The 19216-nt window shown below is 40.7% G+C and overlaps 1 protein-coding gene across 8 annotated transcripts in view; it reads left to right on the plus strand.

The window, feature by feature from the left end:
• Nucleotides 1-19216, plus strand: part of CLCN3 (chloride voltage-gated channel 3) — a 64572-nt gene that overhangs the window by 8684 nt on the left and 36672 nt on the right. For 2 of the 8 annotated variants that reach the window (XM_020805489.3, XM_020805491.3), the window contains exon 1: nucleotides 14830-15190. The exons of 4 other annotated variants lie outside the window; for them this stretch is intronic. In XM_020805489.3, the coding sequence (XP_020661148.1) occupies nucleotides 15112-15190 (79 nt within the window). In that variant the 5' untranslated portion in view covers nucleotides 14830-15111. Of the gene's footprint in view, nucleotides 1-14829; nucleotides 16515-19216 lie in introns of those variants that run through there. 2 more of the 8 variants (XM_073001456.2, XM_078393868.1) reach the window with 1 other exon arrangement.

Genomic DNA, 19216 nt, shown 5'->3' on the forward strand with positions numbered 1-19216 from the left:
TTCCCCAACATGCTTCTGATTCCTCCCCTCCTTTTCTCTCCTTCTTATCCTCTTCCTTTCCCGCCTGATTTGTGCCCCCTTTAGCCTCTTCTTTTATTTCTAGTTTACTTAATTCCTTTTCTGTCACTTGTATCTCTTGTGCTTCTTCCTTTACTTGAGAGTCAGACGGTACACTCTCCTGATCCTGGGTGAGGTGGCTTGTCGCCTCACAAGTTATCACATGTTGGTTTGTAAAAGTTTCCTCATGTAAATGGAGGATGTCACTGGCTGGCTAGTGCTGGGAGGCTTGCCGACTACTGACATTGCTGGGATGGGGGCAGCAGCTGAGAGTCTTTGCCCACTCAACATGCTGCAGAAACGAAGCCACTGAAGCTGCCCCCTCCTGGCTGGGCAAGAAAAGTGTTGCTGGCAGACTGATGGTGGCAGGCTTCCAAGGTACCTTGCCATCACCTCACCATGCTAGCGAGTTGCAGAAGTCCTACTATGGTTTAAAAAGTGTGGATTAGACACCATTTTAAAACTGCAGTAGGACTTGCATTATGGGCAGCAACAGGAGTTGCTGCTAATTCCACCCAGTGTATAGTTTCATCTTCGGGCAGGAAAATTAACAAGGTTTCACGTGTGTGCTAGAAGATAAGCAATTGCTTGAATCCAGCATACTGTACTTGATTTTGCAGCAGATATGTATGTCTGTTTATGTGACAGCTGCTTCTTTCGTGTTTTGAGTATATTTCTGTGCAAAATAAGATACAGTAACTCCACTTCTACTCTTCATCTTTTTTGTCTGTGTGCATAGCGGAAGATTTGGAATGATACTCAGCCCTGAAAGTCCACTATAATTACTAACCTAACTTCCACTCAAATTGTGTGTTGGGAGAGTGAGAATAGACAAGAGAAAATATGTCTTTACCCAGCGTATTGATAGTCTGTGGAACTCCGTGCCACAGGATCTGGTGATGGCATCTGGCCTAGATGCCTTTAAAAGGGGATTGGACAGATTCCTGGAGGAAAAGTCCATCGTGGGTTACAAGCCATGGTGGGGATGTATAATCTTCAGCCTTAAAAGGAAGGTACCAGATGCAGGGGAGGGGGTATCAGGAGACAGGCATCTAGTTGTATCGTGTGCTCCCAGAGGCATCTGGTGGAGCCACTGTGAGATATAGGAAGCTGGACTAGATGGGCCCTTGGCCTGATCCAGCAGGGCTTATGTTAACTTTAAACAAACAAACAACTCTACTTTCTGTGGGCTAGCAGAAGACTTTTACAGGACAAGTTGGAGGGAGGATGTTTATGCTGGGTATGGGTACCTATCCCCATAGTGTGCTAGATACTCATTTTACCAACCTTGGAAGGATGGAAGGCTGAGAAAACCTTGAACTGGCTGCTAGAATTTTCTGGGATTGAATGCTGACCATGAGCAGAGTTTTGACTGCAATACTGCAGAGGGTCTTTTTGTTGTTGCTTTGCTTTTAAGATTCCAAAGTAGTTTACTTCATGGGAACATACATACATACATACACACACACACATATATATATATATATATATAGAGAGAGAGTTTATATAGAGAGTTTATGAATATAAAGTTTAAGCATTTTTAAGTTTAGCATTTTTGGAGTAGCAGACTTCTCTACTAGACATATCCCCAACTGGCCCAGGATCTAATCAGACTCCTCTGATAACTGTATGTTGGCTCAGATAATCTGCCGTGGTGTTGGGGGTTCTTGAATGTGCTGGGCAGAGAGGGACAGAAGATGAACTTCCCAAAAAAAGAGAACCATTGCCTCACTGTGAAGGGAGGGGGATTGATCCTCCTTGCTTGTTTACAAAAGCTTTGGCCACTACAATATTCTGATCAGGACATTTTGATGTTATTGGAGATGTGCATATGCAAGAGCAAGTCAAACTGCATGGAGTTCCCACCAATTTATCAAGAGTCTGCTTGGATCTGTGCCAGGTTGGGCAGTGAATCGAAGACAATGGACTCCCCAGCTCAAGAGACTGCCATTCTCTGAGGTCCCTGCAGGGGGATTGGCAGAAATTGTCAGTTTTGTTGTCCAGAGTGGAAAGGCTGGGTGGGGTGGGGTGAGAGAGAATTAGGGACCTTCTTCGGGAGGTGGCCAGTTGGTAAGGCTTGAGAAAGTACTGTAGATCAGGGGTCATAAATCCCCGGTCCATGGCCCATACCAGTCCATGGGCTTTCTGGAACTGGGCCGCAGTGGGCGTGTTGTGCTCATGCGCCCCCATGAGTGCAACCCCCCGGTGAGTGTGACACACCCACCATGCTTGTGCAGGGGTGCCCCCACACCCCCACACATGGAGCTCACTCCCCCAGCTGGTCCACAGTCCCCAAAAAGTTGGGGACTGCTGCTGTAGAGGATGCGAGTGGAGGTGTGCGCATGGAACTCAGGAAAGATAGGATACCATTCAGTCTAGCAACTGGACTAGGGCTATAATAGGACCACAAATAGGAAAGAGCAAAAGATGAGGCCTGTACAAGGCAAAAGCAAGAGAAAAAAAACTGGAAGGAGCTTTAGACCAGGGGTCCCCAACCCCGGTCCATGGCCCAGTACCAGGACATGGCCTTGGCAGGACCAGGCTGCCCCACACGCAAATGTATCTGCACGCACAGATGCACACACACTCCCACATGCATATACAGACATCCCCCCCCAACCTTCCGCATGCACACATGCTAAACTGGTCTACGGTGCCAAAAAGGTTGGGGACCACTGCTTTAGAGCATACCTATTAAGCTACTAGTTTGCTTCTCCTGCCTCAACATGGCCAAGAAAGGTATAACTATTTCTGGATGATTCCCTCCTGACATGGTGCTTTGTGGAATAAGAGGCACTCATGCAGAGATTAATCCACTTCAGGGTGTCAGCAAACAAAACAGACAGTATTGAGAGTAATTGAATCAATATTTCAGCAGTATTAATACAGATTAGTCCTTTCTTCAGTCCTTGGTCATACACGTAACAGCAATCAAAGTCAGTCCATTTACCATGCAATAAATCAGCATCCATAGTAAATTCTGCTTTGTAAATCAACCCGGCAGAGTTTCTCCATTCGACCCACAAACCAAGTGTACTGAGGCTGTCAGCTTTATTTCCCCTTGTGGCCAATTGGAGATCAGCTTCTGTAGCCTTCTTTGCCTGCATTTTGTTTCCGCAGCTGCTTGGAGTTAACTGTTAGCTTGTTCCTAGCACAGCTGCAGTACTTTTAACAACTCTTTCTACAGAACTTTCTTTACAAACTTGATCAATAATTCTTACAGGTATTTCTAAGATCTGACACCTCCCACAGACTGATAAAGTACTGAACTGAATCTTTTTCCATATATATTCAACAGTTTATGAAAATTGAAAACTAAAATTAAAGAAAAGGGAAATCAGCTTCCTCATTTAATCCATTAGAGGTTAAAGTTTTTACTCTGAAGAGCCATTCCATTTCCTTCTTTAACAGAACCTTATCATGGTTTAATTTTATTCTGTCAGTTGCTCAGAATTTGAAGTCCAATATTGTGTTCCTTCTCAATGAAATAATGTACCGCAAGTTTTTCCATTTTTGATATTGCAGGTATCACCAGTTCTCTTAAGTGCCCTGGGTGTTTTACAAACATGATTTTTTGGCAAGGACACAGGATAATATATACCACATTACATGACTTAAATTGCATGTAATATAAGTCAGGGTGTGTTTTTTTATTTGCAATACTAGACTGTGTCACTGTAGAAGTGTACTTGTAGTAGCCACATTTTCTAAAATACAGTGGTGCCTCGCATAACGTTTGCTTCATTTAACGTTTTTTTCACTTAACGTTTATATTTTCAGAGTCAGATTGTGCTTCGTATAACGTTTTTCCCTATGGGCGATTTTCACATAGCGATTTTGGGACCATGCTTCGCTTAACGTTTTTGGTTTTAGGTCCCCTGCTTCACTTAACGATGTTCATTTTTTCAATTACAAAAGTGTCTTAACATGTTGAAAAACGGTTTTAAATGCTTAGAATCGTTAGTGCACCTTCTAAAATGTGTGCATACTTAATTTGGCGTTGATCTGACTTTTCGTTAATTTTTTGTGAATTTTTTTCTCCCCCATAGGAAACAATGGAGCTGTCAGATTTTGACAGCTGTCAAAAGTTGGGGGGAAAATTCACCATAAATTAACGAAAAGTCAGATCAAAGCCAAATTAACTTTTGCATCTGTTTTAGAGGGTGCAGAAGCTAATCCAAGCATTTAAAACCATTTTTGACCCTTTTATGACACACTTAAATTTGCAAAAATTGACTTCGCAAAGCCATTGAAATGTATTGAGTCGGCTTTAATACATTCCAATGGAGGAAACATTGTATCGTTTAACAATGTTTCCTATGGGTTTTTTCGCTTAAGGACGCCAATCCGTGCCTATTGGAACGGATTAACCGGTTTCCAATGCATTCCTATGGGAAATGGTGTTTTGCATAAAGTTTTTTTCGCATAAAGTTTTTTTTTGGAACCAATTAAAAACATTATGCGAGGCACCACTGTATATTGTACCTTTGGTGTTGTAGTATCTGAAAGATTTTTGAAACAGTATTGATATTTTTGTATTAAAATAACTCTTGACTAGTGATTCCAACTTAAATTCATTGTCCCTGTCAAGTTGCTGGTTTTGACTGACTTGAATTTAGTAGTATAATAGCTTACCTTGAACTATGGTGATATGATAAAGTGATATCAAACCCATGTTCTTCAGGGAAGCCTTTAATAACCATGGCTAGATGCTGTTTTTAGTTAAACAAGTTTGCCTTAAAAGTTTAAATGTTTTAATCACTTAATTTTAAAATTATTATTACAGTTTAATCGCTTTTCTTTCTCTAATTTATTATGTCTTTACATTTACTTATTTTAACATTATGAGCTGCCTTGAGCGCCCCCCCCCCCCCCCTTATAAGAAAGACAGTCTTCTGTCTGTGCTCCTCCAGGCAAAAGTGAAGTACAAAGGGAGGGGATAGGATTGGAGCTTGAGACTGATAAATAAATAGCAAGAGAGCACCTTATTACTTTGAATGAGCTCTAATTGCCCGATGGACTACATCCAAGAGTATTGAAAGAACTGGCTGAAGAACTCTCAGAATCACTATCTATTATTTTCTTGAAATCATGGAGGATGGGTGAAGTGCCAGATGTTTGGCGAAGGGCTAATGTTATCCCTGTATTCAGAAAGGGCAAAAAAGGAGGAAACAGGAAACTACAGACAGGTCGGCGTGACATCAATCCTAAGGAATATTCTGGAGCAGAATATAAAGCAGTTACTCTGCAAGCACCTTGATAACAATGCAGTAATAACTAGAAGCCAACATGGGTTTGTCAAGAACAAATCCCGCCAGACTAATCTTACCTCATTTTTTGATGGGATACTCCCTGTTAGATGGTGGGAATGCTGTAGATATAATACGGTATATTTTGACTTTGACAAAGCCTTTGACAAAGTGCCCCATGATATTCTGATTAGGAAGCTAAATAGATGTGGGCTGGAGAACAGCTATCAAATGGATACACGGCTGGTTATAGAATCGTACCCAGAGAGGTTCATCAATGGCTCCTTCTCAGACTGGGGGAGGTAACAAGGCTCAGTCTGGGCCCAGTGCCCTTCAACATTTTTACTAATGTCTTAGATGAGGGAGTACAGGGACTGCTTATTCAATCTGCGGATGAAACAAAACTGGGTGGGATAGCTGGTACCTTGGAAGACAGGAACAAAATTCAAAATTGTATTGATTGGCTTGAGTACTTGGATGAAAACAACAGAATGAAATTTAACAGGGATGAATGCAAAATTCTACACCTAGAGGAAAAAAAAATCAAACGCACAGTACAATACTTGGCTCAGTAATATTATGAGTGAGAAGGATCTTGGAATTGTAGATCAAAAGCTGAATATGAGCCAGCAGTGCAATGTGAATGCAAAAAAGGCAAATGCAATTTTAGGTTGCATTAACAGAAGTACAGTCTCCAAATCCCATGAGGTACTTAGTCCCCCTCTATTCAGCACTGGTTCGGCCTCATCTAGAGTGCTGTGTCCAATTTGGGACACTGGACTTTAAGAAGGATGCCAACAAACAAACTGTTGAGCTAGGTCAGAGGAGGGCAACAAGGATGATCAGGGGACTGGAAAACAAGCCCTATGAGGCAAGACTGTTTAGCTTTGAGAAAAGAAGAATGAGGGGAGATACGATAGCACTTTAAAAATATTGTTCAGAGAACAGGTAGGATCTATTCTCAGTCATCCCATAATGCAGGACATATAATAATGGACTGAAGCTACAGGAAGTCAGATTTAGGTTGACTATCAGGAAAAACTTCTTAACTGTTAGATCAGTATGACACAGGAACCAATTGCTTTGAGAGGTGGTGAGTGCTCCAACGCTGGAGGCATTCAAGAGAATATTGAATAACCATCTGTCAGATCTGATTTGATTTGAGTTCCTGCATTGAGCAGGAGGTTAGACTTGATGGCGTTACAGGCCCCTTCCAACTCAGTTCTGTGATTCAAATACAGTACATACATACATAAATTCAGCAAAGCCAATAGGAGAGAAATACACAACTTAAAAGCTCCTGTACATATTACAATCTTAACATTCTCCAGAGATTTTATAAGTAAGATGAGTTTGGAATTACATTTCTGAGGACTTAAAAGGAAATGGTTGAACAAGATCTCAGTTTGCGGAGAAAGTGAAGGTGTATAAATGACGGTTGTAGGTTTTTCAACCATCGGATCCCGGCCATGAAAGCCTCCGAGAATATATAAATGATTTTTAAACATTGCAAGTAACATTTGTCTACTGTATACGTGTCTAGTAGAAGGTGACTCACTGAAATTTACATGAGACATTTCAGCTTTTGGAAAGAGGAAATAGTGTTTTATGTAAGGCAAACGTTAGTGTCTTAGTACAATAGCTTGCCAAGTATATACTTGCATAACAAACAGTTTCCAAATACAAACTGGTTAATTCTGTAGTATTCTATAGCAGAGGTCTCCAAACTTTTCACATGGAGGACCACATAATATATTTTCAAGGGCCAAAGGAATGCTAGTGTATGTGTGTGCACACTCTCACCCACCCGCCTGCACGCACACACACACTCCCGCCCGCCCACACGCACACATGCCCGCCCGCACTCATGCCTATGCGCACACATGCTTGGGGCAGATAAAAGGGCCGGGTGGGCAGGATGTGGCTTGCAAGCCATACTTTGGAGACCCTTGTTCTATAGTATAGGAGAAATCGGGATTGAATCTAATGTCTAACACTGGTCCACCAAATCAGTACTTTCTGGAGAACATTGTTTTCATATTGCATGCAAGTTATTGCATTATGCACTCCAGAACCAAGAGGATTATTTTGAGGAGGCCTACATGTCTTGGAACACACCAGGTTTAATGCAGTCTGCAGTAATGGACAGAATCCTGTTTGTTTTCACATAAGGTTTGTGTAACTTACCTTAACTAATTGCAGCTATTTAATGTAATGCTAGGGCATATCTCAGCCACATGCCTGGTCACACATTTGATTACCCTGCCAAGATGTACAATGGTGCCTTGTCAGTCAGTTGCAGCAAGTTGCACAAACACCAATAAGATTCCAGCCATGATAGCTTGCTACTTGTTAATCCTTTATTTCTGACAATCTGAGTAGCTGGTAAAACCAAGTTTATTTAACCAAACAGTGAAGCTATACAAGGCTGGTGTTTAACATTATGCAAGGCTAATAAAGTGGATTCAAGTCAGTGATCTGATGTGCCAGAATGATCTTTGGTATTATCTTGAACAGGGGTCTCCAAACTTTTCACACAGAGGGCCACATGATATATATGAGATATTTTCAGAGGCCAAAAGGATGCGCATATGCATGCCCGCTGTCCTGCTCACTCACACACACGGGCCGGATAAAAAGGCCAGGCAGACCGGATGTGACCCATAGGCTGTACTTTGGAGGCCTCTGATCTTGAAAGTTTCTGTCATCAAATGTGAAAACAAAGAGCTGGTTCACACATGATGATTCAGCACACTATTTCCCAACGTTTTTTGAGTTGGAACTTTTATAATAGAGAAATAACCTGTGACACCCCTGCCACATATGTATAAAAGGGAATTTAAATGCGTTAAACCAGGCTTGTCCAACCCGCGGCCCGAGGGCCGCATGCGGCCCAGGTCAGCTCGTAATGCGGCCCAGTGCAATTTTTATTTTTAAAGAAATTCCAACGTTTCAAGTTACACTGCCAGCACTTGCGGCCGGAATGTGGCCGGGGCATGTCACAACAGTAGAGGGGGAGAGAGGGAAGGAAAATGGAGTGGGAGGGGAGGGGACAGGGGGGCTGTGTGACTGCATTGTGCCGTCCCCGTCAATAGGTGGACCCCCTCCCAGCCCCATAAAGCCGCCGGAGTCAAAGCTGGCAGCCTCTGCTGTCTGAGATCGCAGCTGCCGGTAAGCGTGCTTGGAGCGGGGCTGCGGAGGACGGCCCAAACCAAATTTTCACCTTCTAATGTGGCCCAGGGAAGGTGAAAGGTTGGACACCCCTGGGTTAAACTATCATGAGAAGACAAATTTCCCTGGAAAAGACAATAATCCTAGGAAAAGAAGAAGACAGAACTTGAGATGGATTGACTCAGTAGAGAAACCACTGTATTTTACAAGGCAGTGGAGGAGCATTAATTCATAGCCCCCCCCCCAAGTGGCAGCAAATTGACAGCATATAACATAACCACCAAATATCAGCTGCCTGGTGGAGGGGGTTCCTCTCCCCTCCATTTGGTTGGGTTGCAGTTTGGGTTCTGCCTGCTCCCACTCTGTCCCCCCCCCGCCTCCCCTTCAGTTTAGCTGGGGTAGACTCAGCAATATCATGCCCAGGCAAAATTGGGGAGGGGAAAAACCCGCTTTTCTCTGTAGGAAGGAAAAAGAGAGACAGGAAGGGATTTTTCTTTTAACTGTACACACCCCTTGCCCCTGCTTCCTCTCTAGGAAACCAATTCAGTACCTTTAACACTTGCTGAGAAAGTGAAGCAGCTAGTAACTCATTAGCTTCATCATAGGCATACAAGTGGGACGTGGTGGCGCTGTGGGCTGAACCGCAGAAGCCTGTGCTGCAGGGTCAGAAGACCAGCAGTCGTAAGATCGAATCCACGCGATGGAGTGAGCTCCCGTCGCTTGTCCCAGCTCCCGCCAACCTAGCGGTTCGAAAGCATGCAAATGCAAGTGGATAAATAGGTACCACCTCGGTGGGAAGGTAACAGCGTTTCGTGTCTAAGTCGCACTGGCTATGTGACCACGGAAGATTGTCTTCGGGCAAAACGCTGGCTCTATGGCTTGGAAACGGGGGTGAGCACCGTCCCCTAGAGTCGAACACGACTAGACAAAAATTGTCAAGGGGAACCTTTACCTTTACCTTAGGCATACAAGTAGCCCTGCTTTGTTTAAGCTAGGTGATCCCCCCAGAAAACACCCTTTGGGGGGTCACAATCCCCAGGTTGGGAACCTGTGGTTCAGCATTGCATACATGATCATTGCTCCCTCACCCTCCCTTTTTCCTGCTTGGTTGGAAGGAAGCTTTTAGCGGAGTTTTGCTTCTTTGTTTATTTAAATTGTGTTGTAATGTACAAACAATTTTTTTTTGATTCAATACAGGCTCTGATTACTTCCCAAATATAAGTTGCTTAACTGTCCTGTTTCTTTTAAGGAGCAGTGTCTTAATTTTTTATGACAAGCCAAAGTTCACAAAAACCCCACACAAATAAGCTCAGTTGAAGTTGTTCTTTCAGTTATATAGGAGGAGGGAGTGTACATGTGAGTCCGATACTGCTCTTGAACTTGTCGATAAATTGCTGTGCCATGGTTTAAGTGCAAACTAAGTCTGAATTTTGTGATAGAAATACTCTTTTTCCCCACTGTATTTGAATTATCACATTTGATTCATCCTTTTTCTTATTTTGTGTTTGTGTCCTTATGTTTTCACAAGTCATCTGCCACCATGCTATGTGGTATATCTACTACTCATCATTGCTATACAGGATCAGTGGGTCTATCCACATTCTGTCAAAGCATATTAACCTTACATCTAGTTTGAACAAGTCTTTATATCAAGAAAAGATGCTGATGTGTTTGGATCATGTTGCTTTTATTTAAGCTGTAGTAAACAATAAGGACCACGTCTTGGATGCACATGGTGAAGGGGGTTGAGTTTGTCAGATAAGCTGAGAGCAATGCTGTCAGGTGACTAGACTCCCATTATGAGCCTGGACCCCCAGCAGGTTCACCCAAGATGGAATGTTCACAGCTGAGGCACCAAATCAAGATGCACCCACCTTCTTCCGAACTAACAACCACATCAGCAGAAGAGAATGGATGTTTCTTTTGATGATAGGGACAGAGAAGCTTCAAGAGGACAGCCACTGGGCAGCAGAGATAGCTGAAGGTGACACTGGTGGGGAACCTTTTCCAGACAATGGCAGTGACATGCTAACTTTTGTTAATATTGCACAGAAGGCAGCAGTGGTAGAGGACTGCTGAGCCTTTCTTACCTTGAAAATCCTATGATGAAACTGTCCAAAATGAAACAAGAGATAGTATGATTTAAGATAAACGTCAACGGGAATGGGATGTCTTCAGGCAGACAACTACAGTGTTCTATTCTGGAGATAAAAAACTCAGAAGAAATGGAGTGTCTCTAATGCTGAGGCATGATGTAGCACAAGCTGGAGCTATAATGCAAGGCCTAATAATATTAATCCAACTCATAGAAAAATCCATCAGCATCACCATCATTTAAGTCTATGCCTCAACTACAGACATTGAAGAAGATGCAATTGAAAGATTTTGTATCATCAATCCAACTGACAACTTTAGTCAAGAATTCAGAAGAAGACTGAAACTTGGAAGGGCAGCAATGAAGGAATTAGAAAATATCATCAAGAGTAAGAATGTGTTACTGGAGACCACGATCATTCACACTGTTGTATTTCCAGTTGCTATGTATTGGTGTGAAAGCTAGACAGTGGAAAACTGACAGGAAAAAAATTGATTCATTTGAAGTATGGTGCTGGAGAGAGCTTTGTGGATACCCTGGACTCCCAGAAAAATGAGCAAGTCAGTCCTAGATCAAATCAAACCTGAACTTTCTTTGGAGGCAAAAATATTGATACAGAAGCTGTCCTACTTTGGGCACATCATGAGAAGGTAAAGTTCTCTGGAAAAGACAATACTGTACTGCTGAAGAAAGTGGAGGGGAGCAGGAAAAGAGGAAGATCAAATATAAGATGGACGGATTCCAAGAAGGAAGCTATTGGCTTGAGTGTGGAAGACCTGATCAGGGTTATTGAAGGCAAACCCTTTTTGGAGATCATTCATTAATAGGATTGCCATAAGTCAGAGGCTACATAACAACAACAACAAAAACCAATAAGGAATTCAGAAATAAGAGTAAACTGTTGATCTTGGCCAAGTTGTGATCAGTTGGGCTTGAAATATACTTTCCTCCTTCAGTCCTATTGCTCATGCAGCTGACTTTTGATTTAGATGTATATATACATATACTTTTGATTTACTGTAGATGTATGTACACATAAAATCAGAATGAATTATAAGGAATAGATGTAGACAAAGATCAAAATCATTAGTAGTAGAAAAAGTCAGGAAGTGCAATTTCTGGCTGTTATAGTTTAGACAGCTGGAGTTAGAGGATTAAAAAATACAATTTATGCATTCATTATGGTCTTCTCTATTATTTATTAGTACATTTGCAGTTCACCTGACTACTAAAATGTGCTCAAAATGTGACAAAAATAATCAAAAAGATAAAAAGCAGATTAAATAGTAAAATCACTAAAATCATAATAATTAAAATAATCCTCCAAATCAAGAAAACAAGAAGTGTTCTTTGTACTAGTACTCCAAGTACCGTATTTGCCAGTGTATAAGGCGACTGGGAGTATAAGATGGCCCCCCAACATTCCCACTCAGAATGTAGAGTTTGTTATATACTTGCTGTATAAAACTATCCCCTCTTCCGCATGCATGATTCTGCTTTGGCTGCATCATGGGGAGAGTTCCTTTTGCCCCTTTTGGTTCCCTTTCGGAGGCGGCAGCCATTTTGGAGAGGCGGCAGCCATTTTGGAGAGGCAGGAGCCATGTGGTCGCATCTCAAAATGGCTGCCGCCTCTCTGCTGTTCCGACAGTCAGCTGTTCGGCTCTAGAATCAGGCTGTTCCCAAGCTAGGAGCCGGGCTCTACTGGGTCTTACTACCAGGTAAGTGACTTCGCTGGGAGAGAGGGAGGGCTTGCTAGACATGCACCCGGCATACAAGATGACCCCCCTACTTGGAGGCATGTTTTTCAGAGCCAAAAAGTCGTCTTGTACGCCGGCAAATATGGTATTTTTGTGCAATCTTGCCATAATGTAGCAGCAAACTACTCATTCTTGAGAAATGAGTGATCAGACTAGATAGCAAGATTGTGTTTATCAACAAATGCAATCCTCTGCACACGTCAGAGTTTTTCAACTTTTGTAAGAACCAATTTTCAATCTTCCCCCCACGTTCCTTTGTCCTCTTGTCTCTGTCTTTTAAAAATGGTTAATTACCCATGCTTACTCAACTACAGTATTTACATTTTTATTGTATCCTTTTGATTGTTATCTGCCTAGAGTGGTCCTCGTTCGACCAGATAGGCGGGATATAAAATAAATAAATAAATAAATACCAGTTATTTGATGAGAAAGTTATGAATATGTGAATAGCACATCAAGATTCTGATTCATTCACAGTGTATGCATTGAGAAACCAGGACAGGTATTTAGTTTACTGGAGCATTTTGTGACAGCAAAGTGGATCTGTTAGCATTTGTGCCTGAAAACAGTAACACTTGAGTTGGGAAACATGTTTATTTTTTGGAATACAGTATAGCTCTCAGATTATGATAGTCAGTAGCCAGTTAGCTATGGGATCCTGGGAGTTGCAGACTAAAATCTCTTCTTGTGTTCAAGTAACACAAAATGTAGATCCAGAAAGTTCATGTCTAGATTTATCTTTGAAATTGAAATGAAGTACTCACTGGTTATGCTCAGCCTTTCTGAAAATAGAACATATAGGGACAGCAACATTTATTCTTGGATCTCTTAATAATCTCTACATTAAGAATATTTCAAAATGTTTTATTACCGTGGATGATTACATGTGCTTCCCTCTGAATGTTCTATTATGTCAAGTCACATCTGACTTAAAGCAACCCTGATATGGTATTTTTTCATGGTATATCGTATGCTGTATTTAGGAAGTAACTTTAGCCTTGCCATCCCCTACCCCCGCCCCCAGTGAGTTTCCATGATCAAAAAGGTACTGTATTTGAATCCAGGCCTCCTGAGTCCTAGTCTGTCATTCTACTACACCACACTGGCTCTCCTAGTGAAATTCACTTAGAAACGGAAGCTTGTGAAAATGGGGCAGTGGGTAAGATTGTTAACTGGGGCTAGTTAATGTGATTGTAATATGGCAGTGCTTTGCGATCTACACTGCTGGGCACTACCCAGAGTGCTGAGATTACGGTAATATTTGCAGCCCTAAATAGCTTGAAGCTGGGTTACCTGCAGAATTGTCTTCTCCCACATATTTCTACCTGGATCCTAAAATCCTCTCCAGAGGCTCCAAGATGTTACTGGCAAATGAGGTGATGGATACTAAGTACAGGGCTAGTTATGAACTATCATCACCAAAGGACTCAGTTGGCAACTACTTTATGTTTTTTTCTGAAACAGGAGTGAAGAACTTTTTATTTTCTCAGGCTTTCAGGTTGCTTAATTTTATTAGGCTTTCAAGTCCTTTCGTGTTAGTGCTTTTTAGGTTGTACTGGTGCAGGTTTTACTTTGGTTATATTTTTCTTTGATTTTACTCTGGTATCGTTTTAATATTTTTGAGATTTTTACATTGTGTTTCACAATGCCACTCTGTTTTATAGTTTTGAACTTTGTTTTGTGAACTCGCTGAAAGATTCCTTTGTGAGCAGTATAGAAATGATGTAAATATACAGTATAGCTTGTTTGCTAGTTTGATAGCAGAGGTTAGACGTTCGATTCCCCACAGGTGCCTCCAGTGAGAAGAATGAGCCGGAGAAGTCTTGGGGAGGCTGCATAGTCCCAGGATGCCTCCCCCCCCAGAAGCAGGGAATGGTAAACCATTTCTGAGTATCTTCTACCTGGAAAACCTTAGAGAGGTTGCCATAAGTCGGAGTCAACTTGACACCACAGAGAGTAAGAGCGCTTATTTGGTAGGCCTTGGAATGGTTTAGAAGATAATTGCTTCTGTCAGACTATTGCATGCTGAATGGTTACTATATTTGGGAAGCCTAATGTGCAGTCTGATCTTGTATATGGTTATTTGAAAGTATATCCTATTGATTTCAGTGGGATTTGCCTAGGATTTCACTTTTAATCAAATACGTACCTACTCAGTGAGTGCACCAGTATATATTGAGATGTACTGAACTGGAGGGAATCTCACATAATTTGTCAGACCTTCCTCTCCTTTTTATGAGAATGTTTTCAGCAGATAAACCATGTGATTTGTACTTTTATTACAGATCATTTTAGTCTATTTATACAGATCTTTGTATTTAAAATAAGTAGTAGAAGAACACATGTGTTAGTCTGCTTTGGAAGACTACAATATATAAGCATTCAGCTTGTTGTAGAGAAGCAGATCAAGGGCAAACATGGCTGACTTTTCAGAACCAGTATTTTATATTCATGCTGGTTTGTGTCTCTTGGTTTCATTTATATTCCGTGAAACCAGTTTATTCTGTTCTACTTCAGGCATAGTCACCTTCAGACACATAGCAGGCTTTATAGCTTAAGCCTGCTGTTCCACCTTTAAGCACTCCTAGATTGTAGCCACTAGCAACCAGGCTGCAATAATTTCCCTTTGATGACATCATCGATTGTGGAAGAGCGGAGTTGCTGCAACCAGCCAGCACGCAGCCCAGAGCCTGATTGAATATGGCAGCTTCCCACTTTGCTGCTGTTCTATAAGAAATGGCTCAGTTGTTTTGATCTCACAAAGCCTCGATTCATTGCCATCATGGAAGTGTCTTCAGATCCTTATTTACCATACGATGGGGGAGGAGATGGCATTCCACTGAGAGAGTTACATAAAAGAGGTATAGCAAATTCATGTTGTGATTCATTTTGTTGTTGTAGCTTTGTGTGTCAGCCGGGTTGCTCTTAGATTTAGAGAGAAGTTCTTAATTTCTTTTTAAAGGCTGCTCTATTTTGCCAAGCTCCTCCAGTGTCTTTCATACCGAGGGAAAAAATCGAGGCTGTACCAGCTCCATGGCAAGCTTTTTATTATTATTAAATCGACGGATTAATTCTGCTTCAGGTCACATCTGCTAAAGACTCCCTTTTCAATACTGACATTTTTTAAATAGAACACAAACCTCAACCATTCTTTTATGCAAACCATGAAATAAACTAGTTGTTAGTAATGGCTGCCCATGGCTAAAACAAGCAAGAATTAATTAAGGAAGCCGTTTCCTCTCTTCAGAGAACTTGAAGGGAATGCTGCTTGTACTAGGCTTTGAAGTTTCTGTATGTGTTTGTAGAGTTAACCCTTTCTTAGTATTCTTCATGCAATTTGATTCTACTGCATGACTCAAAACAGCCATTTTAATCTAAAAATACAAAGGCTGCATTTATTTTATTCTTGCTCACCAGCTCGTCTGAAAAACCCTAAGAGAAAACCTCCAGCTCAATAAAATACATAAACAATTTCAAAGCAAATGCAGCTTTGCAGTAATAAAAGGAAATAAACAGAAAAATGTATAGATGCACCTATCTTTATTCTCTTTGCTCTTTTATTACTGCAGGATTCAGTTTACTTTTGAGTTGTCTTTATATTTATTAAACTAGATGCCTTAATTTTAAGCTGTTCTGAGTAGCTGACTGGCTAAAAATAGCATATTGTACATGTTTTCCTGTTCAAAAATATATTATGTTGAGAGCTTATGATTAGATTACTTCTAAATATACATACAATGTGTTTAATGCATTTGTGACTAATTTCATGTCATTTATTTTTGTGTGATAGATTTTATTAATATTCTAAAGAAGCAATTAGGCCAAGAGGGTGTCCAGTCATTGTTTGCTGCAAGTACTTTAGCATTTGCCATTTAACATGCAATCCTCCCTAAGGCTTCTTGCTAAAGTACAAGAAGCTAAGATGTCTGTCATCATGTGCACTGAGTATTTTGATCATGTTTTTGACTATATTATGTTTATGGTAAAACATCCATACAGTTACTGTGTGTGCTAGTTTTCAGAACCATCTTTTATGCTTGTGGCACTGAATTGTTCATTAGATTAGCTTGTTCTTTGCCTTGAGTCTGGAAATGTATACAGTTTTATGTATGCGTGTGGCACATGTTCTATTTTTATGCAGATCTCCAGTGCAATCATATTTGAATCCGGTACTAACTTTCTTGAGTAAGTCTCACTGAATTTTACACATCTGGCTAAGTAAATGTGTGCTGAGTTTAATTGCATTTATACCTGTGAGTAGAGTGGTTTTGGGAAGTCTGGTGTGCAGATCTGTGTTCACCTAAGGAATGATAAAGAGGAAAGCAAAGATGAGTTAATTTTGTAGTGAGACACAGAAACAGTTTTGTTTAAGTGAGGAGAATGTGAACACAAAGAAAGAAAACCTGTCTTTTACCTAGGAGTTTTCATTTCAGGAATGTTCTGCATTTATATTGGATGTGGTCATTTATAAAGAGCTATGAATAGCATATCAAAACTGTCCTTATGAAACTTGTATCTTCCCATTTTCCATTCTGTAGCATGTGAACATGGCAATGATGTGAACCATGAAAGAGAGAGTTGTTGATTACCATATTCTATTAATGGCATTTACCAATATTGTTAATTTCATCATAGAAATTAAGAAAAGTAAACAGAAATGCTTTGAACCTGATGTTAGAGTTCCCAGTCCCTTGGAATTTCTTCACTACCACTCCTGAATGTTCATAGTTGGGGAACTATTAGCTGAAATTGTGTTGTGCAGTTACTCAAAATGCATATATTTTAGCAGTGAATTGCTGTAATTTAATGGCAACTTGCTGCTTAAAGTCACACCTTTTGTGTAGCTACACAATGGAATTTTAGCCAGTGTGTTAGAAATTTTCTGTTAAACATCAGTTAAGCCTTGGACAACTGGTAGAAATATACTTGTGCTTAAAAGGTAAAGGTTCCCCTTGACAATTTTTGTCCAGTCGTGTTCGACTCTAGGGGGCGGTGCTCGTCCCCGTTTCCAAGCCATAGAGCCAGCGTTTTGTCCGAAGACAATCTTCCATGGTCACATGGCCAGTTCGACTAGACACGGAACGCTGTTACCTTCCCACCGAGGTGGTCCCTATTTATCTACTTGCATTTGTATGCTTTCGAACCGCTAGGTTGGCGGGAGCTGGGACAAGCGACGGGCGCTCACTCCGTCGCGTGGATTCAATCTTATGACTGCTGGTCTTCTGACCCTGCAGCACAGGCTTCTGCGGTTTAGCCCGCAGCGCCACCATGTCCCTTTTTACTTGTGCTTAGTCACTGCTAAAGACGTTTATGTGACTTCTGTGTGGTTGTTAACTAAAACTGATCAAAATGTTGGTAATAATACGTCTCTTAAAATGTGTCTTTGGGAAAGCACTGGGAGGGGCTTTTGGGTATTTCAGTTCTCACAGGTATCTGTGAGTCTCAGGTAAACATAAAGAGAACATAAAGTACTTGTGTGTGATAAGAAATTTCAAGTGAACTTTAGATATGCATGGATTGATTACGTATCTGGAGATTAAGATCTCAGTTATATAAAACTCTTTTATGCTTCTTAAATGGTGATGTTTAGCATAGCCTCCCTCATACTATTGTTAATAGAGAAAAAATCATGTTAGTTTTTTGATACCTTTCAAGTGGCATTATTTTAATTATCCCCAGGGATGAGTAAAAAAATATTGGTGCTACTGGTTTTTGCTGATGGTATTCATGCACAAGGTCCTGATCGCTCCTCAGTGTATTTCAGTCATGGCAACCAGTGTAATATCAGCATATGGTAAAATTAAATAAATAACTATTACCAGTGAGATAATTATTCAATATTAAAATGCTCTTGACCAGGACTATAAGGGTTTCACTAATTAAAAGCAACAAAAGAGTGTTAACACTTCTTAGGGGTGAAGCAGAAGATCCTTGATGGCTTTTGTTGCTACAAACTACATGTATCTGGAAATTGATTCTCTATTAAACTGAAATGGGAACTTCTGACTCAGAAAAATGTTTCACATTCATATCAATCCTATAAGGAACTGAATGAAAGACAGCTATGGTGGGTTGCTAGCTTCGTGCATTTCTAATGTTGCCCTTTCATTGGTCTCACATTGCATTCCTAAGAATAGTGAAAGCTTTTGTAGACACTAACAATGCCAGAGGTCTTTACCGCATGCCCCACAAAGACATACAGCTCACAGACAACATCTAGCACTTTAAGTTTCTCTTACCAGCCTACTATAAACCTATTCCTACATTCATCACCATTAATTCCACTAACATTTATCCCTGTTTCCAGTAGCTTATGAATTCAATTTAGGATGGACTGCTCAGCTGTTGAACAACTCTTTGCTATATGAGATGAGTTGCCAGGATAGTGCCATAGTTTTCTTTCCTTTTTTGGTGTAAATATAGCTACTGAATTATTCTTCTTTAAATGCCATATTTTGCTTCTTTAAATGACTATCAGAAAAACTGGAAAACTAACTGCTGATTTCTAAAATTTCGCAACAATGCTACTATAAAGCCCAGTTTGGTTTAATAATGACAAATACTAGGAGCAATGGACAAGGCTTGCTTGAATGAGTGTTTCTGTTAACGTTAACTTTTCTTCAGTTATTAAACACAAATATTGTAATGAACAAGTGATCTCAGGTTTTTCCTGCTTTCCTTTGTTCGCTTTCTCCCTTGCACAGTACTTTGTGTCAGAATCGATTCTGTTCCACTGATGTTCTACAGTTACTGTGAAATCTAATGATATTTTGTGCCACCGAAGACTAAATCAGCATTTGAGGGAATTACGTCCCTGAATAAAGACTGCTTGGACAGCATTGCTTCTCAGTTTATATTTTAAAAACATTGTTCATTGAATTATAGAA

Source organism: Pogona vitticeps, chromosome 5 (genome assembly GCF_051106095.1).
Source record: "Pogona vitticeps strain Pit_001003342236 chromosome 5, PviZW2.1, whole genome shotgun sequence".
Lineage (NCBI taxonomy): Eukaryota > Metazoa > Chordata > Lepidosauria > Squamata > Agamidae > Pogona > Pogona vitticeps.